The following is a 25,394-nucleotide window of genomic DNA, read 5'->3' as shown; positions in this document are numbered from 1 at the left end:
CCGCTGCCGCCATGTTACACTATGGCGTGGATTGCTGTAGGCAGTATATACACACTTTTAGTGTGGAAGACGGGGCTCGTTCTGCTTCCTGCACAGTGTGTGGGCTATAAAGTAACTTTACACTGACTGTATGGCGAGGGCTCGTTCACTCAGGCGCTAAAGTCACAGGACGCGTGCCAGTAACTAACATGGCGGCCTGCCCGAAGAGTAACAGCTGATAACTTGGAGGAGTTTATGTGGAGATGTTGTGGCTGGCAGCTCGCCGGGTTTTGGGTGCTCGCACCCATTGCAGGAGGGGCTGGAGTCGTACTGTCATGTCGGACACTATGGTGGACTCTTGGCCGGTGGGAAAGGTGGACAGGTTTGGGGGAGTGAGTGTACGGCTGCAGCCAGGACACCAGAGAGACGAGGCTGCCTTCAGGAGCTGGTTACAAGGCAGGTAGCAAGCACAGGTCACTGTGGTATACTCTGGTACTTTAGAGATTCTCCTATCTGTGTGAAGTCCGCTGTGCTGCGGAGTCTCTAAACAGTTTAGGCGCTTTCACACGATACGTTGGGTCACGGTTTTTATGCGTTTTTGATGCATTCCAAAGGCTTCAGCCTTGATCACATGCTGAGGGTAGTGCAATGTAACCTCCGTATGTGATCAAGGCTGAAGCCTTTGGGATGCGTCCAAAATGCATCAAAAAACGCAATGCATCATGTGAACGTGCCCTTTCAGTAAGGACGTGTTCAAACCATGTGCTAGCATTCCAAGTGTATCAAGTGAAACTCCAACCATTTGAATCAAACACTTGCGCTCAATAAGGCAAAACGTGTGTTACTACTTAATGAATTAATGGAAGTGTTTTGATCAAAAGTTATATGCAGGTGCTGTTCACACGTTGTGATAGAATTGCATTAGGGTAAAGTTAATCCCATCTACAACTCTTTAAAGACATCTAAGGTTGATTTGGAACCCTATACCAACTACAGGTCTTCTGCAACTGTATTTTAGGTAGGGGTGGCAAACTGGGCATTTGCCCAGGGCCCCCTGCATGCGGGCATTTGTGGGCAAAGGATGTATTGCTCTTTTAATACCCCTTGGTCGAATGCCTTGGTAAAGATGCTTTTCATCTGTCTAGTTATTGATCTCCTATAATTTGTATTTTTCCCATCAGTTTTATATATCTTCTATTTATTATATTATTATCAATTGATCTTCTTCCTCTCTACTATTTATCTGTCTCTCTAAAAAAAAAGTTCAAAGCAGTGATCCTCCATGTAAATAGATTCAAAGAAATTAACTCCTTAACGCTCATGTGCGCTCTCCATACACTGAAATATGTAAAATTATTCGCGTCAGAAGATGGAGAAACAATTTTGTTTTTTGTTCACATTGTTTTAATTTGTGAAAATGTAGTAAAACTTAATAAAACCTATATAAATTTGGTATCACCGTGATCGTACTGAACCATAAATAAAGTAGATGTATCATTTAGAGCACACAGGGAAAGTGTTAAAAACTGAGTCCACAAGAAAGTGACCCAAATGCGTTTTTTCACCAATTCCACTACATTTGGATTTTTTTTCCAGCTTTCCTGTGCACGACATGGAATAATATGTCACTGAGAAGTAAAATTTATTACGCAAATAATCCCTCACACCGCACTATACATGAGAAAAATTAAACATTTTGAATGTGGGCAGAGAATAATGAGTGAAAAAAGGACACATCCTTAAGTGGTTAAGCAGCACTCCATATGGTGAATGAAACAAGTTGATTTATTCCAAGCACAAGGAATGAGGGACGAGGTAACTATTAGGCTATTAGGCTTCTTTTTTTCCTGAAAGCCTAAAAATCAAACTGGGAGCAATTTGGGACACCAAACCACTGTTCCATAAGGTGGGTGGTTTAGTGTCCCAAATCGCTCTGACTGGTTCCCTTTAAGACACAAAAGCTTGCGTTTAGGAAGTAGCAAGATGTGATTTGCAGGTGAACAAGGAAACACACGGGTTACAAATTTGTAAACTCAAGTGTTAAAGTGTAGAAGCTTCTGCGTTCAGGAGTTACTCCTCCACGATGCACTTGAACTGCATTCAGAATGCTATTTAAACGCAACGTGTGAACGCTGTCTAAGGTGTTCCAATGCAAATCCTCCATATTTGAAAGTAAAAATATTAATGCATGAAGTTTTTTCCGATCCTGTCTCCATTGAGTACATCATGTTATGACATCACACATTGTCATTTGGATAATGTTGACCTATGTTCACGCCAACGCTACTGGTGTCTGTTAGTCTATTCCTTGGTATAGAATACTGGACAACTCGGACCGATGGTAAACTGAAGACCTTCTGTTTACCATCCATTCCCATTGACTTGCTGCACATTCATCTTCTGTTACATATCTTTTATATGTACGCATTCTTTTTTGTGGATAAATATAATGGAAAGCCCTTTTGGTGAAGTTTGAAATTGGCCTTACCTCATGGAAGTTGTACTGCAGCTGTGAACCGGGCCAGAGGATTTTATTTATATATCTATCCAAAAAAAAACTGCAGCACTCCAATATTGTGAAACAATGGTGCTTATTTCACCTTCTGCAACATTTCAGCTGTATTCCCAGCTTGACAAAGGCTATTTTGGGTGAGAGTGCAGATTAGCACCCATCGCTTTTTGTTAAAACAAAGGACTGTGCTGCTGTTCTTTATCATATAACTATGTAAAACTAATTTAATATATATATTCTTTAATCCTTGGAGCTTTCTGTAGTATTGCATTCTCCATTTTTCTATGCAGGGCTGGGATTTTTGCTGTTACAACTTATTTCACTGAACACAAAACTAACTTCTTTAAAAAAAAAAAAACACATATACAAATGAACAGAGTTGGCTCAGAATATATATATTTTTTAATCTGTATTACAAGGTGGCTGTTTGCTTACCTGCACACGAAGGTGCTTGCTCCATAGAAACAACCTGCGTGCTGCTCAGATCCTAGGGACTGAGCACAGTGCTGTAGATTGGAGTCCTTAAACCATAATGATATGTAACAAGATGTCCCTGCAGGATAATGGTATCAACATTGTTACAGCTTCATTGTTATAGGATTGAAGCAGCACTGAACCGTTGGTCTCGGTGCTGCTGTGCCATCGGCATGCAGAATTCCCTGTGCTGTGTTTCACTATGATACTATGAACGCTTTTGTGTGCAGCTGGCCTTACAGATATGGAATTTTGATGAAGTACTAATAATATACACTTAGAAGTGGCTGAAGAACAAACATTCTCAACCATATTTATGTGGGATCTGATAACATTGGAGGAAAGTGTGTCCCTAAATGTATTTGTCCAACAGACTAATGGTAACCCAGTGGATTGCTTTTTCCCTTTAGATGCAATTAAAAGATGGAGTGAAGAAGGCAGGATTGCGGTGTGGATGCATGTTCCCATTATGTTGAGCGGACTGATAACCTGTGCAGCCTCAGAGGGATTTACTTTCCATCATGCTGAAAATGACACCTCCACCCTCACCCTCTGGTTAAAGGATGGTCCTAACAGGCTGCCAGGGTACGCCACACATCAAGTAGGAGTTGCAGGTTTGTTGTCTACTTTACTGTTTGAATTCTGTATGAAGTTACCACAGTTTAATAATTTTTTTTTTATAAGCCCTCAACCATATCTGTCAACATAAAAATACAGAATGTATGCCTAGAGGTTGTTGGGGGGGGGGGGGAACTATCTTCTCCAATATTGGTTTTGCTCAGTAAAATCGAGCAGCGATAATAAAAACTATATAAATGAGGCATCACCGTAGTCGTAGAAAAGAAAGAGTGTTTTTACGTAATAGTGAGCGGGAAAAAAAGTGGTAACCCTCTTAAATCTATACATTGTATCTCATCCCACAAATAATAAGTCACTTGAAAGCTGAATTTTTCATGAAAATTAAAAGTTCTAAGCCTTATAAAATGCTACAAAAATGATAGGACACAAAAAATACATGTCTTCATAAAGCAGACATCCCAGAAATACTAGTTAACAAGATTTTTTGGTAGTCTATGTGCCTGGAAAGGGGAACGTTTCACACTTTCACTTTTTTTTTTTTTTTCACAATGAAATGCAAAACTTGGCACTTAAATTTTACAACTAACATGAAGTATAGTACAATGTGTCACAAAATCACCTGAATATTTTGCATCCCAAAGTTATAACTAATTATATTGACACTTCAGATTCTAAAAATAGTCTAGTCATTAAGCTAAAATCAAGCGTCAATAAAGGGTTAAAGCTTAATTCAGACAAGCCAGAATTGTTGCAGAAGTTTTGTGCGGATTTTTAAACCTTCAGTGAAATTTCTCAAAGTAAGCCTTGTGAATGAAGCCTTATAAAATTGTAAACTTTTTTTATTGGGCAGCAGAGGGCAGCAAATCAATGGAAAAAAAAAATCAAATTAAAATCATTGATCGGCATGTTACTACATGTTCTGTCTCTGATTACAGTATTATATTTAGTTCTCATAAAATATGCCTTTGTTGAGATCTGTGTTTGGAGCCTCATTCTCAGAATCAATCACATTTAGTCTACATTCACACTAACCTGTGCTCTCCGTGTCGTAGGTGCCCCCCCCCCCCATAGTCCTTGTTCTAGAATACAAATGTTTTGGTGCAAATGCATATGCTATTGGGCCAAGCTTCTCCCCGAAGTCTTAGAAATGTGTTTCAAAGCAATTCATATGTTAAGTGTGAATGAAGCCCAAGCCTAAATACGAGCTTATATGTTGTGTTTGTTGCTTGCAGTGTTGTAATAAATGAATCCTTTCCAGGTGCTGTTTTGGATGAAGTCTCTGGGAAAGTGTTAGTTGTACAGGACAGAAATAAGGTATGTACGTAATTAAAGGGGTTGTGGCACTAACATAAATCAGTTCTGTCATTTCTGTAATATACAGCTATTAACCATTCTGCCTATTTTTTAATGTATTCAGAAGCCAGTTTCCCCATTACTTCTGTTGCGTTCTAGCTTTGCCTGTGGCTACGTCCTGCTTGGCTATCCTGTAAGTAGGACGTCCTAGGGTCCTTAATAGGTTGGTCCATGGTTGTAGGTTTCCTTTAAGATGGTAAATATGGGAAAACCTGTTGACTTGAGTATAAAAAAAGAGTCCTCACCATTACGACGCCCAATGCAGCTCCTCTCCTATCTTCATGTGGGTGGGCTCCAGGTCCGTCAATAGCTCCGTGGGCACAGTCCGCAGACCGTGCGCACTGAGCTGTTGCAGACCTGGAGCCTGCGCCCACATACATAAAGATAGAAGAGGAGCTGCCCGGGGTGTTGGAATGGTGAATAATCAGTTTATATCTTTTATATACCCGAGTATAAGGCTAGTGGGGAATTTTCAGCACAAAAATTGTGCTGAAAAACTCTGCTTATACTAGAGTATATACGGTATAACTTTTCTTTTATCCTTTTGTTTTTCTATTTTCCAACTATGATTATGGAGACTGCGATCTTTCCTGAGCTCTCACCATCATATAGTGACTTTACAGCGGCCTCATGACCATAAAAAGTAATCGCTTGGAGCCAAGATGAGGATTTTTCTAGGCATTCTGTGGGCAGATTGGAGGTGCAGATAAGCTGTGAGCTCTCTTATTGTCAGTAGTGTATATAATTATGCCACTTTCTATAGTGAAGTTATCTTCTATTGTTATCCATACTGCGGACTTTAGGGATTAGCATACCAAAATGTTTGCATGCACATGGTCCATGGATACAAAAGGTTGAATACCACTGGTTTAGCACATCATCCATAAAGGTAGCGTAGCCTGGCTATTTGCTTTGATTTCTCAATTTCTATACTCAATTATTTTGCAGGATATGTTAATCAATAGCTTATACTCCTGCTGTTGCATTTTTTTTCTTTTTTGTCAAGGCATTGTTATGCCTTTTTTATGTTTTAATTTTCCTCCATAAATCTTTTTGATCCATAAAGTTGGGGAAAAGAGGCTTAGGATGATTGCAAATTCTTTAGAACATGGCTATACTAAAGAAATGACACTCGCCCATAAAGTTGAGGTTACAAGGTTTAGGATTATTAAATTTGCTTTAGCACATACAGTGGGTATGGAAAATATTCAGACCTCTTTTTTAAATTTTTCCCTATTTGTTTAATTGCAGCCAGTGGTAAGATCAAAAAATGTTCTTCTTTTTTCTGCCCCCTATCTGGACAGAAAAAAAACAGAAATGTAGATTTTTATTTTTTTTTTTTTTTTTGCTTATTTATTAAAGAAGAAAAACTGAAATATCACATGGTCATAAGTATTCAGACCCTTTTGCTATGACACTCATATTCAACTCACTTACTGTCCATTTCCTTCTGAACCTACTTGAGATGGTTCTACTCCTTTGTCGGATGTCCAGCTGTGTTTAATGAAATTGATTGAACTTGATTAGGAAAGGCACACACCTGTCTATATAACACCTCACAGTGCATGTCAGAGCACATGACAATCATAAGGTCTAAGGAACTGCTCAAGGAGCTCAGAGACAGAATTCTGGAAAGGCACTGATCTGCAGCACAGTGGCCTCCATAATTTTAAAAAGGAAGATGATTTTTGATGACCACAAATCCTTCCGGGACCTGGCCGTCCAGCTAAACTAAGCAATCATGGGAGAGCTTTGGTGGAAGAGGTAAAAAAGAACCCTGAGATCACTGTGGCTGTGTTCCAGAGATGCCGTAGTTCCACAAAGTCAACTATCGCAGCAGTCCTGCACCAGTGTACCGACAGAAGCCTCTACTCAGGAAACCAGGCCTCTCTAAAGTACAGTAAATTACCAACATCCAGAGGTCCGTATGTAACTAGGGTTTGTCTGTAAGTCGGATGTGCTTAAGTAGGGGGCTGCTTGTACTGAAATATCCTAGGTGAAATTGCTCTGGGCTGAAGGTTCACCTTCCAAAAAGACCATGACCCTAAGCACACAGCTAAAATAACAAAGCAGTGGATTTCCATGACGGCCCACCTGGAAGATTACCCCTTGACCTCTGCTGGGACAGGAAGAAGAGAGGTTAAATGTCCCTCCCCCTGCATCCCTCTCCAGTGTTCTTCCTGTCCCTACACAGGTCAGGGGGAAGAGAGGGTCTCTCTCCTTCTCATCTCCTTAGGGGGGTGGGAGTGGAGGGGGACGCCTTGGAGGCGCGGTATCTGGTACTAAGATCCTCTCCGGGCCTTGATCGGTTTCTTTCCTGGCTGACATCGTGGAGGGGTATTAGGTGCAAATCCTGCGGTCCCTCGGTGATCTACGGCAGCACCATATGTTCCGGCTCCCGACAGTGAAACGCTGCTGCGTTCCACAAGGCCCGATGACGACTTCCGGTATTGGTTCCACAGGGCCCGATGACGACTTCCGGTCCGCGCGTCGCACCGGAAGTGACGCCGGCCTTCAAGTCATTGGCGTTCGGGAGTCAGGAGCGGTGAGTTTAAAAAAGCGGAGAGTCTGCTAGAGACCTCTCTTGCTATCAAGACGTCCGCAGGCTTCTTACCTAAGTGTGTCACAGACGCAGGTTTGTAAAATGCATCCCATGGCTGGCGTTTTTTGGCACTTGTCACCGCTCCACTTACACCTCTACCTCCTCCCTTGTCCGCAGGCAGTATGGACCCAGTCCCCCTTCCTCAGATATCTGTAAGTTAAGGGGGTCTGAAGGGTGGAATTGTGGAGGGGGGGGGCCTGTGTATATATATATATATATATATATATATATATATATATATAAATCCCCTGTACATCCTCGTGTTTTCTTCTCACACCTAGGAGAAAAAGGAAAAAGAGAAGAAAGAGGATAAAAAAGAGGAAAGGAAGGAAGATAAGTCAAAAACTAAGACTCTTCCATCCCGTAGATGCAACATGTGCTTTAACAAACTTCCAGAATCCTACCAAAAACCGTTGTGCAAAGATTGTGTGGATCTTCATGGATGAGATGAGATCTATGTTTAAGTCAGAAGTAAAAAGCACAGTTGCATCCCTCCTTTCTGAAGGAATTCCTCCAAAAAGGTTCAAACCCTCTGAACCCAATCCGGAGGAAATGGATTCAGATCTGAAAGGGCTTCCTGTTCCTACCAAGGTGGTGAGGAGGAGCAGCTAGACAGCCAGGAGCAAAAAAACGACTCTAGATTCCTCTTCCCTATGGAGAACCTGGACACCTTACTAAGGGCGGTCCGAGAAACACTGAATATTGAAGAACCGGTGGAAACAAAGTCTGTACAGGACAAGCTTTTCGGTTGTTTAAGAGCAAAAAAGAAAAGGGTGTTTCCAGTCAATAACGTACTGGAAGACCTTATCCGGGAAGAGTGGAAAGATCCAGAAAAACAGCTATCAGTAGCCAAAGACTTCAGGAATAGACTTGTTTGACGAGGGAAAATCAAAAAATTGGAATTCAATTCCGAAAGTGGACATCCAGGTTATGAAAGTGGTAAAAAAGACTGACCTCCCTTTTGAGGATGCGACTCAACTTAAAGACCCCATGGATCGCAAATCTGAGAGTGTCTTAAAGAAAACCTGGGAATCGGCAATGCTAAACCTAAAGGCAAATGTCGCAACCACGTCCGTCGCCAGAACAATGACCTGCTGGCTAAACGGGTTGGAGAACCAGATTATCAGCGGAACCTCGAGAAAAACTCATCGAGTCTCTCCCTCTCCTGAAACTAGCAACCACTTTTATTGCAGACGCATCAGGGGAATGCGTCAGATTCTCCGCCAAAGAAGGAGCACTCTCTAATGTCGCCCGTAGGACCCTCTGGCTCAAGCAGTGGTCAGGAGACTTTAGATCGAAATCAAATTTATGCGGCATACCTTTTGCTGGCGAGTTCCTATTTGGTCCAGAATTGGACACGATCCTGGAGAAAGCTGCAGATAGGAAAAAAGGCTTTCCAGAACCCAGACAGAAGAGACATTCCTTTTGCGATTCCCGTGACAAAATTCCATCCTACCGCGGGAAAGGTAAACAAAGCAGATGGAGCTACACAAAAGGGGGTAGAGGTAGAGGTTACAGTTCCTTCCAGAGTACCCAACCCTGCCTGAAAACAATGACGCCAGGGTGGGGGGAAGACTAGCTCTTTTCCCCGCTCAGTGGGAACAAAGTATAAGAAATACATGGATTCTACAAGTCATACGGAAGGGCTACAAGATCGAGTTGAACACTCCACCTCCTCAAACATTTGTGACAACAAGAACATCATCTCAGCAGATGCTTCTTCTCATGTGGGAAGAAGTCCAGTCTCTGTTACTCAAGAACGTAATATCTCCTGTACCTCCTCATCAACAGAAGAAAGGGTTCTACTCTCCCCTCTTCTTAGTTCAGAAACCGAATGGAGCCTACAGAATGATTATAAACTTAAAAAATCTAAATACAGGAGATTCAAGATGGAATCCCTAAAGGGGCAGCTCTATGCACCATAGACTTGAAAGACTCTTATTACCGCGTCCCAATCCACCCCTTCTCTCAAAGATACCTGAGATTCGCGATCTTGTCCCCAGAAAACCAGGTAAGACACTTTCAATTCAGAGCTCTACCATTCGGGATCTCCTCAGCTCCCAGACTGTTTACAAAAATTATGGCAGAGGTGGTAGCAGTTTTAAGACAAAGGAACATACTACTGATCCCTTATTTAGACAATCTCCTTCTAATCTCCAGCTCAGAGGAAGTTCTATTATCCCAGAGAGACACGACAATAGCAGTCCTAGAACACTTAGGTTGGATAATAAATTTCGAAAAATCAAATCTTCAACCAAGCACCAAGTTAAAATTTCTAGGAATTTTTCTGTAAAATCTTGTTTTACAGGTATCGATGTTCCAAAGCAGACAGAAGTGTTCAATCAGAGAGGCCATGAAACTCCTGGGCCCTCTCACGTCTTGTATAGCCGGCGTCCCCTGGGCTAAAAACCATACAAGAGACCTTCAGAATTGGATTCTTTCATCTTGGGACAAGAAATTAAACCATCTGGAGAGGAAAACCAACATTCCCCTATGGGTAAAAAATTCTCTAAACTGGTGGAATACAGTAGAAAATCTTACCAGGGGCTTAAAATGTAGCAATTGGCTAATAACCTCTATCTTGACGGACGCAAGCAAGATAGGTTGGGGAGCAAAACTTCCAGGAAAACTGGTTCATAGTCAATGGTCTCAGTCAGAAATAAACAGATCCTCAAACTACAAAGAATTGAAGGCGGTTTGGCATACCCTGACGGTCTGCTCAGAACAATTACAAGGCCAAAACCTTAAAATACTATCAGACAACACGACCACAGTCGCCTACCTCAAACGCCAAGGGGGCACACAGTTCACATCTCTCCTAAAAATATCAAAAAGGATCTTTCTTTGGGCAGAAGGAAATGTCCTCTCTGACGGCAATCCATCTGAAGGGATCAGAAAACAAAGAAACAGATTTCCTGAGCAGGTACACTCTAGATCCCCACGAGTGGTGCCTAAACAAGGAGGTATTCTCCCATTTAACTCAGAAATGGGGAATACCACAAATAAACCTATTTGCCACCAGAGAAAACAAGAAAGCAGACCACTACTTCTCCTTGCAGAAGAGCACTCCAGACTACCTTCTAGATGCCTTCTGCCACAGTTGGCATGCAAAGCTAGCCTATGCCTTCCCTCCACTTCCACTGGTTTCAAGGACTGTGCAAAAAAATAAGACCAGAAGACCTCAAGATTATGTTGTTAGTACCATTCTGGCCAAAAAGAAGCTGGTTCCCAGCACTAAAGAATATGGCATTGGAAGAACAAGTTATTCTCCCTCAAAGGAAGGATCTCCTATATCAGGGGTCGGTTCATCATCCCAATCCAGAATCATTCCATCTATCAGCCTGGATCCTGAGAAACAAATGCTGAAAGCTAAAGGTCTCTCAGAAGAAGTCATTGCAACATTGCAGGCAAGTAGAAAGCCAGTTACTTCAGCGATCTACCACAAAATCTGGAAAAGATTTGTATCCTTTTGCCATCCTGAAATCCCTAATCTGTATTCTCCTAACATACAGCAGATATTGGAGTTTCTTCAAGCAGGGTTGTCCAAAGGCCTAAAGACCAGCACGCTAAAGGTTCAAGTCTCAGCCCTCAGCGTCTTCTTTGACATCTCTCTGGCTGACCATAGGTGGGTAAGACGATTTCTTAGAGCATCCACTAGACTTAGTCCTAAATGTCCCATCAGGACTCCCCCCTGGGACTTATCAATAGTCCTGAATGGCCTTATACAAGGTCCCTTCGAGCCTCTAGAGGACGCAAGTATAAAAAATATCACCTTTAAAACCGCCTTTCTCGTTGCTATAACAGCTAGAAGGCTGGGGGAAATTCAAGCACTCTCCGTAAACGAACCCTACCTGAAAATTATGGATGATAGAATATCTTTAATGCTTGATCCAAATTTCCTGCCCAAAGTAACAACAGACTTTCACCGTAACCAGGAAATTATCCTCCCCTCCTTTTGCCAAAACCCAAAATCTTCAGGAGAAGCTAAATGGCATACTTTAGTGTAGCACTATTCTTCTCACACCTATCTTGAAATAACAACTGGCGGAAAGACTCAAACTTGTTTCTTCAGTTCCAGGGCAAGAACAGGGGGAGAAAAGCGTTGAAGATCACCATCGCCTGCTGGATTAGACAGACTATCTGGGACTGTTATACTATCCAGAGCCTAGAAGCTCCTACAAATCTTAAAGCCCACTCTACCAGGGCAGTAGCCACTTCCTGGGCAGAGCGAGCAGGAGCATCTCTGGACCAAATCTGTAAAGCCGCAACCTAGTCCAGTTCCATAACCTTTGCAAAACACTACAGACTGGACTTACATTCTGCCAAGGACTTATCATTTGGTAGAAAAGTTCTACAAACAGTAGTCCCTCCCTAAAAAAATTCCCTAAGTTATCTGGTACATCTCCAGGTGGGACGTCATGGAAAGCGAGAATTAGACTCACCGGTAATTCGTTTTCCATCTAGTCCACCATGACGGCCTGGAATTTTTTCCCAACCCTTACAAATGTTACTATGTGGTTTTGTTGTATGTGCAGTAACATGCTAATAAACCTCTTGCATCCTTTCTTGGTGTAATTATTTGGTAGAACACCAGAGAGGGATGCAGGGGGAGGGACATTTAACCTCTCTTCTTCCTGTCCCTGCAGAGGTCAAGGGGTAATCCTCCAGGTGGGCCGTCATGATGGACTAGATGGAAAACGAATTACCGGTGAGTCTAATTCTCGCTTTCCATTCCATCCCATCCCCTCATTTTGAAGCCAGAAGGCACGATGGTGTGATCACATCATGCCTGCTTTCTTCATAGCAATGGACCGTGGCGTCAGATAAGAGGACTTGGGTGGGTATCGAATTTCATTTTCACAGCACACAAGTATGGTGGCTGGAGATTCAAAAAGTGGGGAAAGATGGCAGTATAAGGAGGGCAACAGGAAGGGGCTTTATTAAACAGGGCAATTGTAAGAGCGGCTGCAGCCAAACATTTTACTTTGTGGGAGTGTTAAACTATGTCGCTACACAATGAGTTGGGATTAACCATGGCATTCGGGTGGAGTGCTTAAAATGTTTTTATTTTTTTATTTTTTTCTTCTTCCCAGGGACCATAGGGGACGCACACAGCTATCTGGACAAAGTTTTTGTGTACAGCCGGTCCCTAGTTACAAAAAGGTTGGGGACCACTGTACTATACAGTATGTTTGTAGAGAAGTTGTAGAAATAATTTTATTTCGATTTAAAGGTTTTTATTTTTTGTGGGGGATTTGGCTTTCAAGTTTATTTATGACAGATGGAAAGATGTTTGAATATTTCTAGCTATCACATTATGTGTGGGGATAAAGCATAGTAACAAATTCCCAGTCACTACAGATTTTGGTTACAATAAAAGTTGGTGAGTTTGAATGAATGTTTACCTATTTTTTTTTTTTTTTAATAGTTTCTTCTCTATTGCCCTATGGATGTTGCATCTTTTATCCAGTTTGGTAAATAATTATGTCTTTTAGCCTATAAAGGATCTAACTTCTACTATTATGTTTAACAACTCATGAACAAATGTAACTAATAAACACCATCTTTTTCACATAAAACCTTGTACATCATTAACAGAATACAATGAAGACTGCAGTGGATCAGAGATGCCTGCAGAAAATAGCATATTCTTTGTGTAATGTGTACTAAATACAATCCTCTAATGGGGCCCCTGCCCTCACTTTGGCCATTATTCCTGATGAGAAATATACTTGGCAGACAATAAAAAGAACTTTTGTCTTGGAAACTAAATTGAAGTCACAATAAGATTGAAAACTATCATCCTGTACTTTGTATTGTTAGAAATTAAACCGCTTTCTAGTTCTATATAACAAACTAGAATATGTTGCTTTTATTGCTTACTGCATACCCTTGGCCACTGTATATCCCCTAATTATCCCCTAATTAAATGTATATAACCTATAAGAGGTTGCCAAACCGCCTAGAGCATATACCAGTTCTCCCCCAAAATAGGTAGCGTCATGACTTGTCATTTCTTTTTGTTGACCATTTTAATGTCGATCATTCACTTGTTCGTTGAGTCAGGCAAGAATTGGAACTGGAGCTTGAAGGCAGATGAGTTTCTCTTAGATTTAATAAAAAACTACAGAGAAATGATGGACACCCAAATGCAAGCAATAGGTTTTTGAAGGTTCTTAATCCTGCAAAAACTCCCTGTTCACATAGAGTGGTGTCATGTCCTGGGTGTCCGTGGCCTCAGCAGTCACTAATGCAGGAAAATCCTATGTATTGTGACATTACATTGATCTATCAGTCCATGGCTACTAGTAAATACTTTTACCACAAACGCTTTAGATGATTGCCAACCCCAAGATTCTGGCAGTACCAGCCATAATTCTGGTATCTAGAGGGATTTCCTCAGAGAGCTGATCTCTTTTGATTTTATAGATCTGGCAACAACTTCCATCTCCCTTTCCAAAATACATGCACAGCAAAGCTGCTTATGTACTTGTATAGGGCAGCTTTAATGGATAACTGGAGGACAACTACTAAGACATTTTGACCAATCAGAACTGATTGTATTTATCACTATAGGCTATGAAAGTATAATTATTGATTTGTGCTGTAGGAAAAACGCATACAATATACCGTAGTTTATTGCATTAAATAGATATATTTTAATAGTTTAAAAAGTGACATGACTGAAATCGGTGCACAAAGAACAACACTAGAAATCAACTTTTGTCTTTACATATAGATCAAAACAGTCTCTTGCGTTAAATATATTTGATTAAATAAAAGCTAGTAAAAGTGACGAATATTCCTTCCCATAGCAGCGTTTGAATGGTTACCATAATATAAAGGTTCTCTACCTGAATGTACAGAAAAAATATCTTTGTTAATATTTCCAGCTGGCATATGGAATGACAGGACCCTTCCTCTGCTAAAAGCCGGTGCTAGTTACAAGCTTTGAGCTGAACAGCTGAACTTGTCTACAAGCATTCATATGACACAAATGGCTAGAGGTACATGGAAACACAGCGCATCCCCGGCATATAGACTGCTTCTCACTCCCAGGTCATTTGGTAGTACACAAACCTTGCTTATTCCTATCATTTGATCCTTTTAAACAGAATATATCTTACTTATTTAACAGTATGATTAACATAGGATGTATTATTCTCTTCTGTTAGTCCAGTCCTAGAAAATCTTACAGCTTTTTCAACCTCAATCAGTGGATAAAGTACAATATTTTGTTTCTATGAAAAAAAACGTAATTCACTAATAAACCTTAAAAGTTTACAACTAGCAGCATCGTTCTGTAAATATCTTTTACATATCTGATTTTATGCAATATAATGGGGACTGGAGGTTGTCCTTGACTCTCCTGATGGCAAGGAGGAGGCATACTAGATTTTACCATCCCAATTTTTACTTTTTGCTGATCAGAGATTAGATTCCATTGGTAAATCCATTAACCGAGCTTTGTATTTTTGCATTGTTGATGCATATGAACATATATGAATTAAATTATATTTAATTGTCTATTGAGTAGCTATCAGACTTGTGGTGTGTGTGTGTGTGTGTGTATACATACAAGATGACCACCCATAACTAAAATCAAATGTTACATGTTTTCATATAAAGAAAATTAGTGTCTTACCAGTTGTGTTGCTTATATGTGCAGTGTGGTGGTTTCATACAAAAAATCTTCTAAAATTTAGTTTTATAGTTTTAAGTCACAAAGACTGAGAGATCAAATGCTGAAGTCAATAACACTCCTTTGATGTCTCCATGTACATTGACATATATTTCTTGCTGTTCTGAAGCATACAGGGCAAACTGGGCCATGATAGCTTCATCTCGGCACTGAGTTTTTAACCTTTATGACTTTTTATAGCATTAATTTGGATATCCCTTCAAAGTTAGTATACTGGCTGATTCCAGCAACAAAATTATTGCCAAGGTGCTAATCTGCTTTACAGTGGACAGGTTTTTTTTTAATGTCTGGTGACCGGTCCCTTTTTAGGTGGGCTAATGTTTACAGAATGATAAAAGATCATCTAACATATACAGTAACATAAAATTACCACATGCCTTTTCCTTACAAACTTAAGGGATGAAATGCGAATACCCATAGATAACAAATGTAGACCTGCCTGAGCCAAGAATGTATGTGTATCAGGGATTAACTGTTCAGCTGACCAATATCTGTGTATCGCCAGCCTTACAATAAATCAGTGGTCCACTATTTATACACTGATTCCAGACAGTATACAGATTGCAGTCTTCAGTTGCCAGCAGCTTTTACCTCTGTAGTCTATTTTGGGGATTTACCGTATATACTCGAGTATAAGCCGACCCGAGTATAAGCCGAGACCCCTAATTTCAACACAAAAAACTGGGAAAACCTATTGACTCGAGTATAAGCCGAGGGTGGAAAATGCATTGGTTACAGCCTCCCAGTATATAGTCTGCCAGCCCCTGTAGCATACAGCCTGCCCAGCCCCTGTAGTAGGAAAAAAAATAACACTGTACTCATCTTTCCGACGTCCCCCATAGGTCCTCTTCTGTCTCAGACTGTCTCAGACAGAAGAGGACCTACGGGTGACGTCTGAAAGGTGAGTTTTGTCTTTATTTTTTTTAGTTGACTCGAGTATAAGCCGATTTAGGGTTTTTGAGCACAAATTTTGTGCTGAAAAACTAGGCTTATACTCGAGTATATAAGGTAGTTTTCTGACCTACAAGCCTTGAAATAATCACTTTAATGGCAATTCCAGAATGTGTACAAGGAATTTATTTCCTTTCTCACTTACGGTACCTCCCTGCTGTAAGGGGGAATAGGGAGTGGAGTGAATGCCCTGTGCACTAGCTATAGCTTGTGCCCATTCAGGCGCAGGTTATACTGCAATTCTACACCAGGCAAGACCTCAACTCTATAGAGATAATATTGGATGTATATATTCTACCTTTAATTTCACATATATAATCTTGTTTGTATACCACTACTGTACTGTATAATGACCACCGCCACATTGTTTTAATATCCAATCCAATAGTAGTGTGGTAGTCTTATAATAATCATATACAGCTATATAAATAACCATGTGTTTACTATGGCTTTACTATTTACAACTCTGTTCATGAGAATACTGCAGTACACTGAAAAAAAGACTGGCTTATTAGTTATACTTTGAATGGAATAGTTAATATTGCTCAATGTCTTTCTAGTACTTGGCCTTCTTATACAATGAAAATGGCCATAAGGTACACATTACAGTTCTCTTTACAGGCCTTTACTCTTTTATTACAGTCTATAGCAGTGATGGCGAACCTATGGCACGGGTGACAGAAGTGGCACCTGCGCCATCACCCCAACGCAGAGTTCGCCAGACAGGACTCAGGGCCTCCTGCAGTCCCCGGCAGCCCAGAGCCCTAGAAGGAAGCTACAATGATAATCCGAAACTACTTCTCCTTATTTCTCTTATTTCTACTGTATTGGTGTCCTCAGGTGCCTATACAATTTAAACATGTAACAGAGCAGGGAGTAATAAGTTACTGTTTAAATTGTCGAATCGGCACTTTGCAAAAAATACTTGGGTTTCGGTCGTAGTTTGGGCACTCGGCATTTAAAAGGTTTGCTATCATTGGTCTATAGCATGCCACTGGAGGTAGTCTATGGCTCACTGACATGAACTACTGGCAGTGCATGATAGCTGAGATTCCACAGGATGCCATGCTTTCATTTCAGTGATACTCAAAGGTCACGACACATAATAGGCCATGGCTATTCATGCATATTACTCAAACAGTGATTTCCCTATAAAGGGTATAGGGGTTCATAAGTTATCTCCTATCCAAAAGCTGATTTGGGAGAGTCTGACCACTGAGCACCACCCAGATCACTAGAACGGGATCCTATGATGATGCTATATAAATAAAAATTATCCATTCTCATATCTGTTACATTCTATAATATAGAAGTGTCAGAAATTGCAGATTATCTCTGTCACCCTCACAGACAGAATGAGAGTGCTGCAGATGGTGAATGGAGCGGCAGGACACACACTCTTTCTGCTCCACCTATTAGTAAGAACAAGACCACCATTCTCATAATGGGTGAGCATTTTATCCCCTTTCCTGTGGATAGCTCATAACTTGAAAGGTTGGTTATAAGCCGTTTAAGCTGGTCTTAAAGATATATGGGGAGAAGGAGTTTAATTGCTATATGATCTGGACTGTTTCCTGCTGGTGCCTGTAGGTCCCTGTACATGGACTAAACAAAAAAAGTAGCTGTCTATTTACTGCAGTTTACTTCTGTGTCTGGATCTCTTTGTTGTACAGATTGCATGAGGGGGACATGTGTAAAAGCTAAAATAATAAACTACAGATGAACTGAAACATAACATGTGGTGTTTATCATTTCAGACTGTAAATGCATGGAAATTTCCCGGAGGATTATCTGATCCTGGAGAAGATATCGGTAAGTAGCCTTTTCTGTGGGTCTTTTTGGGTTTTAAATGTGTATTTGATGCAGACTTTCTGCTGTAACATCTGCATCAAGTGCCAGGTCAAAAATCTGTTTGTGAGATTTATGGTACAGATTTTAACCGATTGTCCCCCCCCCCCCTTCACCCTATGTGAATTTTGGGCATGTAACTTCTTTTTTTTCACCTAGTGTATAAAGATTTGGTGACCTCCATTTGGCTTCAGTTGAGAGGTGTGCTTAATACCATAGGTCATCCTTTATTTTTCTTGAGCATCATGGTGAGCAATACAATTTCTAGTTGAGGATGGTCCTTTCTTGATCCCCAGGATGCCACTTGTCAAATGCCCCCATCCAGGTTATCTTCTCACTCCTAATTACCAGCATGGTTGTTCTTATTCCTGGTCCTCATAATGTTAGCTCTCTAAAGGTTTTCCTTCTCATGTCTGACAACCCAAATGGTTTCCACGCTCCAGTCTGGTGTACTGTACCACATTACACTTACAGGACAAAATTTATACAGGCGGTCCCCTACTTAAGAACACTCTACTTACATACGACCCCCAAGTTACAAACGGACCTCTGGATATTGGTAATTTATTGTGCTTTAGTCCTGGGCTACAATGATCAGCTGTAACAGTTATCAGAGGTGTCTGTAATGAAGCTTTATTGATAATCCTGATTCTTATGACAACCCAACATTTTTAAAATCCAATTGTCACAGAGACCAAAAAAGTTCTGGTTGGAATTACAATGATAAAATATACAGTTCCGACTTACATACAAATTCAACTTAGGAACAAACCTACAGACCCTATCTTGTATGTAACCCGGGGACTGCCTGTAATAAGGATTTTTAAAGACCGTTTTGCTTGAGTATGCCGATGGCTGCATGAAAAGTGCAGGCCCCCGATATTACAGAATTTTTAACTAGTTTGCTACATCTTTTCTACACATTTTCTAAATAAGTTAGTGTGGCGTAGGGCAGGGACGGGATTTCTTAATTTTTGCACTAGTTTTCTAACATGAAACTACAATTGACTCAAGCCCCATACTAGAGTCATTGGCAGCCAGACCATGTGACTAAGTAATAGTAATAATAGGCACTCACCGCACAAGGGAAGGGGGATTTCAAGACCAGAATGACAAACTGCATCTTAATATATTACCCTCAGTGATAATATAACCACTGTACATACAAAATGTAAGCATACCGTGGCACAAGTGTTTCTATCAAAACAATAGACACCACAACAGAACCCAGACAGACTCCATGAAAAGTGTTAGGTCCTGCTGATGCCTATTGCGTGAAGGGTGCACACTGATGGCATGGACTTGGTAACCATGACCACAGTGTAAAATACAAACACACGCGAAATATATATGTGTATACAATATATTGGAAAATTAAAATGGCAGCACTCCAATTGCTGTGCTGAAATTATTCTTTTTCCTGTTTGTGGTGAGTCCGAGTCCTAGGCCTGTGCACCTGGCTAAATATTTTTTTTTTTTTTTTTTTTTTTGCATGTGCTGCTATATTTATAATACACACACACTTCTCGAAACAAAGGCACATACATGCACGATGTGTGTTTGTACTTTATGCAATTTATGCATGCATACTTACACACGTGGCAATCTATATACATTCACATATGCACATCCTAACACGTGCAAACACACACATCACACATATACTTACACATACGCCACATACATGGATACATATGTATATACTACCATATACATATACATATCATGCACTTCAAGGAAACCTACCATCATGAATACATTTTATTGCTGATTGTAGCTTCTTTTCTGTCTACTAAGCCCTACACTGCCTTTTATCTAATTTTTTTTTCTCCTGACTAACCAAAGAAGTTTAGTCTTTAATGCAAATGAACTTCAGAGGCTAAGGCTACACCACACCCCTGTAACCTCTGAAGTCTCCCGTCCCTGCAGCGCTCCTCCGCTGGCTATTCAGCCCATTCCAACGCATGTGCTGAATCTTCCGGCTCACTGCCAAGAAGAGCCAGAAATGGCTGTGCATGCATGGTTTTTAGTAAGTCGGGGGTAAAAGTTGAGGTAAAGACAGTGTAGGGCTTAGTAGACAGAAAGGAAGCTTTCCTTTATACATGTACCAGAACAAACCTACAAACCTGCATATACTAACACACTGACACACATCATGTATATGTATGTATATGTATATAATAAATAAATATATATATATATATATATATATATATATATATATATATATATATACATGCAGTTAGTTTACACATGCATATACTAACACAGAGTTTAAGCATACATACATACACCATACTCAAGGAGATTATAAACAGATATTAACACAAGGAGGGGAGAGGACATCACAGTTTAGTGCTGCATAGACCTCTCCTTGCGTGCGTGACATGGTATACAAAACGCCTTAAGTTATACTCCCTGTCTGAAGTGGGTGCTCTAAGAAGGGATCCTACCCCATGTGATCACTTAGAATGTCAGGCAATCTGTTGTTTGAAGTGAAGATTATTTTTTTTTTTTATCTTTTTTGCGCCGCAATACAAGACACGTGTGACTGATAGACTGAGTTCTGTCAGTCAAAGTGGGTCAGAGACGTGTAGCTGCTGGTCAAGGAAGTGCCTTCCTTGAGCAAAGACTCTGCTGCTCCTGAGCGCACCTCTGTTACTCCTAACCAGCAGCTGCATGTGTTTTATTTTACATAACATGGTGTCTGTGCTGTGAGCCCCCCCCCCCCAACAGTTTGTGATCAGCAATCTGCCCACCAATATAGCAGCAGCAGGCAGATTCTGTAACCAGGTCACTGACTTGGACAGCCAAGGTCCCCAGGCTGCCTCCCATAACACCCTAATGGGGATCCCACATTGGTGATGGCATAATTTGCACCAGACTAAAAATTTTGAACTTCTGTTGCTTCTTTATCCCCAGTTTGGGGTGTCTAAAAAGAATACATTAAATAACTTGTGGTAGAAATAAATCACAAACTACACTTTTAACTTTTAGAATACAGAATGTTGTAAGGCATGACTTGTCATCTTTCCTTCACAATGCTTGTAAGTTTGTGGATTTCTTAAAGCAATTCTAACCAAAAACTTTGCTTTTTTGGTTGAGTAATGGGGTGGGAATTTTTTTTTTTACCATAATGCGTTATAGAAAACTGTTTACTGAAACAATCAGTCTTTAAGGGAGACATTTAGGAAGGTTTCTCTAAAAACTGTTTTACTGACATTCATAGAAATTCTGTTGTATAAAATATGTAGCTCATTGTCTTAAATACTGATGCATTGAGAATCCTAAAATGTTCTTTCTTTTATACCTAGGAGCTACTGCCGTTCGGGAAGTTTTTGAAGAGACCGGCATTAAGTCAGAGTTTCAGTCCCTCTTGAGCATAAGGCAGCAACATAAGCACCCTGGTGCCTTTGGAAAGTCAGATATGTATATTATATGTCGTCTGAAACCACTGTCTTACAACATCAATTTTTGCTCTCAGGAATGTTTGAGGTGTGAATGGATGGACCTCAAAGAACTTGCCTACACCAGCAACACCACTCCCATTACTAGCAGAATTGCCAAACTGCTATTTTATGGATACAGGGAGGGGTTTCATAACATTGACCTTACAGTGCGGACCTTCCCAGCTGTTTACTCTGGACTCTTTTACTCCCTGTACCATAAAGAATTACCAGCTACCTATGAAACTCCGGAATGACCTCTAGCAAGTTTCACAGTAATAGACCTCATATATTTGTCAGCTAAGACTCAGGAATGAGAAATGCCTCATTTGTCTATTAATGTGTACACAAATTTTGCTACTTATTTACACAATTTGTTAGTGTAATTACAGTATTTTTATAAGATTATATATACCATTTTATTATTAACCACTGGCATAGCAGACAATTCATTTCAATCTCTTATGATCACATTTAATATATATGTACAATGTAGCCTATTTGTAGTGTAATTCATCCTTGGCTTAAATAAAATACATATCTGGAACAATCAGCTTTTTGCAGACATGGGAAGAAATAGGATAGCCTTTTGTCCTGGTGACGTCTGTGATCCATTTTTGTACTGCCCAGTTCTCTTAAGTGCCACGTACCAATCGCTGTATTTACGAGAGCGATAAGTGTTGTAGTTGTTTGCTTCTAGGCGCTCAAAAAAGAAGCATTCATCAGTTATACATTTCTGGAAAGGGAAACGGAAAAAGGTGGACAATTAGGATACAATCAACTGTAGTTTTATTTGTTGCATAAAGAAACATTTACACAAGCATATTTATAAATGGATGCAGTTCACAGATGAAAAATGATATCTTATATTTGTTTTATCATAAACTGTTTAAATTCTGTAACGTTTAGCATCATAGTGCCAATACACTCTACTCTAACCAGTCTATATATAAAGCTAGCATACCTAATTTTCCCAATGTAAAGCTACCAAGATGTTACGACATGTCCATCTGATGGGCACTGGATATTGTATAGTGTGCCATATATGTGATAGTTTAACCCCTTAACACTGAAGCCACCTTTCACCTTCCTGACACGGCACATTTTTTCAAATCTGCCCTGTGTCACTATAAATGGTTATAACTTCGAAACGCTTTAACATATCCAAGTGATTTTAAAATTGTTTTCTCGTGACACTTTGTACTTCATGTTAGTTGAAAAATTTTGGTGTTATGTTTTGCATTTATTTATGAGAAAATCAGATATTTGGTGAAAATTTGGAAAAATTCTTGATTTTCAAAGTTCAAAATGTTCTACTTTTTCCATACATAGTCATAACCGCAAATAATTTAATAACTAACATTCACTAAATGTCTAATTTATGTGGACATGGTTTCTTATGCATACTCTTATTTTTGTAAGATGTTATGGGGCCTTTGAACGTTAGGTGCGATTTTTCACATTTTCATAAAAAACGCAAAATCCTGCTATTGAGGGACCTGCTCAGGTTTTAAATCACTTTGAGAGGCCTAAATAAAAGTAAAACCCCATAAATTACCCCATTATAGAAACTACACCCCTCAACTTACATAACACAACTTTTATGAAGTTTGTTAACCCTTTAATTGTTTTACAGGGGTTAAAACAAAATCGGATACAATTTTGAAAGTAAACTTTTTTGGCTAAATGAATGTGTTTTTCAAAAATGTACAAATTCTCAGTGGATAAAATACCAAAACGCTCCACAAAATTTGATACCCAATCCCTCCCGTGTATAACAATACCCCATATGTGGTGGTAACCTGCTGTATGGGCACACGCCAGGGCATCGAAGGGAGCTGCGCCATTCAGAGCAGATTGTGCATTATCACTTTTTATTGGCTATACAATCTTTATTTTTTTGGCAATTTGGACATTATTTTTTGCGACATGAGATGCACTTTACAAATAATTCATTTTCGTGGGTCATTAGCTTATTGATGAGATTTTATTAACTCTTGAATGTATGGGTGAAAAGAAAATTGTCAATTTTGGTTTACTTTCTTTTCGTATTTTTTGGGGGTCGTACACCGTACACTGTTTTTACGGTGTTCACCGAGCGGGTCCAATAATGTTTCTGAGTTATTGTACGGATTGTTACGGACGCGGCGATACCAAATATATGGGTTTTTTGGCGATTTTGTGTTTTTTTTCACTTTATTGCATGCGTATAGGGAATATTTGTGTTTAGGGGACTTTAACTTTATTTAATTAATTCTTTTTATTAAAAAATGATTTTATTTAATGTTTTTAACATTTTTTATTAACTTTTACAGGTTAGCTTGAACAAGTGATCCACTGATCACTTGTTCAAGCTCTTCTTCACATTACACAGTGTAATACAGATGTATTACACTGTGTAATGTAACACACTGAGCATGCTGCGCATGCTCAGTGTGTTACAGCCGGGTCCTGCCAGAAGGCACGAACCCGACTCACAGAAGAGGATCGCGCAGCCCCGGGCACCGGCAGTCCCGGGGCTGCGATCGGAGCAGCGGACCCCCCCCCCGTAAGCACCGCGGGGGGGTCCGATTCTTCTCAAATGCCCCTAGCACGCCGCGGTCAGGGGTTAACACCCGCGATCGGAGAAATTTACGATCGCGGGTGTTAGAGGCGGGTGTAGGCTATAATATATAGCCGACACCCGCAGCTTCTGCCACGGGCTCCGTTCTGGAGCCGGCGCCAGAAGCATGACGTACTATTACTGCATTTTGCGGGAACGCACCTCCCGCCATGCAGTAATAGTACGTCAAATGTCGGGAAGGGGTTAAGCGTTGAGATTATAGTATTTAGTAGGGTGATCAAATTAAATCGTTTTTATGGAGGAAAGTGTGGTAAAATCTTAGGCCAGGGTTTCCTTCATGATTTATCAGCCCTGGAGGCCCATCATTGTCCATATTGCTACGTGACAATTGTCATTATTTCACAAATGTTTTTACCATTGTATCCAAAATAAAAGTAATTGACACATTCATACAAGGGCAGACAAATCATAGAAGACCCCTGTGCAAGGACCGTATACAGGCCCTTTATTATCACATATAGATTGTTAGAAAGAAAAATGATTAGAAATTGTTGTGAAATTTATATATTATATATTCTCAGAAATTTACATATTACATAATGAACAGTAGAAAGCTGCTTTAGGGTTACCTTTTAGTGGGCACCTCTTACCTACTGGGCCCCTGTTCTCCTACACAGGATACCAAAATGTCTGTCCCTTCATTTATATTTAACTCCATAGTACTCTCTGCGGAGGGGGTATAGCAAGTCACTGGTGTAAAGGCACTTCCCACAGCTACAAGCACACTCCACTACATATTTCTCAAATGTTTTTAACTCTTATATACCCTTTAAGCAGCTTTCTGTTAAAGGTTGGCCATTTTTCAATAAATATGTTCCATTAGATGTATCTCTGCATGTACAGTCATATGAAAAAGTTTGGGCACCCCTATTAATCTTAATCAGTTTTAGTTATCAGAATTTAGGTTTTAGCAACAGCTATTTCAGTTAGAGATATCTAATAACTGAAGGACACAGTAATATTTCAGGATTGAAATGAGGTTTATTTTACTAACAATGTGCAATATGCATTAAAACAAAATTGACAGGTGCAAAGTATGGGTAGCCTTATCATTTGCTTAGTTTGAATACTCCTTACTACTTTTTACTGACTTACTGAAGAACCAAATTGGTTTGGTAACCTCCATTGAGCTTTGAACTTCATAGCCAGGTGTATCCAATCATTTAAGGTGGCCACTTAAAGTTGTTCTCCAATTTGAATCTCCTCTGAGGAGTGGAATCATGGGCTCCTCAAAACCACTCTCAAGTGATCTGAAAACAAAGATTGTTCAACATACAGTAGTTGTTCAGGGGAAGGATACAAAAAGTTGTCTCAGAGATTTAACC

At 40.1% G+C, this 25,394-nt stretch overlaps 2 protein-coding genes across 2 annotated transcripts in view; one reads left to right on the top strand and one right to left on the bottom strand.

The window, feature by feature from the left end:
* The first annotated feature begins 3 nt into the window (after positions 1-3).
* Positions 4-21,751, top strand: NUDT6 (nudix hydrolase 6). The gene is made up of 5 exons (XM_072119376.1): positions 4-435; positions 3,376-3,579; positions 4,803-4,858; positions 17,910-17,964; positions 21,315-21,751. Exons 1-5 carry the CDS (start codon positions 243-245, stop codon positions 21,701-21,703), a joined length of 897 nt encoding a protein of 298 aa, XP_071975477.1. The 5' UTR covers positions 4-242; the 3' UTR covers positions 21,704-21,751.
* A 35-nt stretch (positions 21,752-21,786) lies between these two features.
* The window catches only part of FGF2 (fibroblast growth factor 2), a 52,171-nt gene continuing 48,563 nt past the window's right edge, over positions 21,787-25,394 (bottom strand). Inside the window, exon 3 of the mRNA XM_072119377.1 lies at positions 21,787-22,182. Coding sequence (XP_071975478.1) covers positions 21,997-22,182 — 186 coding nt within the window. The 3' untranslated portion in view covers positions 21,787-21,996. The remainder of the gene's footprint in view (positions 22,183-25,394) is intronic.

Source organism: Engystomops pustulosus, chromosome 1 (assembly GCF_040894005.1).
Source record: "Engystomops pustulosus chromosome 1, aEngPut4.maternal, whole genome shotgun sequence".
NCBI lineage: Eukaryota > Metazoa > Chordata > Amphibia > Anura > Leptodactylidae > Engystomops > Engystomops pustulosus.
Note: the sequence above shows the minus strand (reverse complement) of the source record. Positions and strands in the feature narration are given on the sequence as shown.

Excerpts from the sequence above, each read along its gene's own strand:
- NUDT6 (XM_072119376.1), top strand. The coding sequence starts at position 243 with ATGTTGTGGCTGGCAGCTCGCCGGGTTTTGGGTGCTCGCACCCATTGC. Across the intron at positions 3,580-4,802 it reads ACATCAAGTAGGAGTTGCAG|GTGCTGTTTTGGATGAAGTC; the intron begins GTTTGTTGTCTA and ends AATCCTTTCCAG. Across the intron at positions 4,859-17,909 it reads TTGTACAGGACAGAAATAAG|ACTGTAAATGCATGGAAATT; the intron begins GTATGTACGTAA and ends TTATCATTTCAG.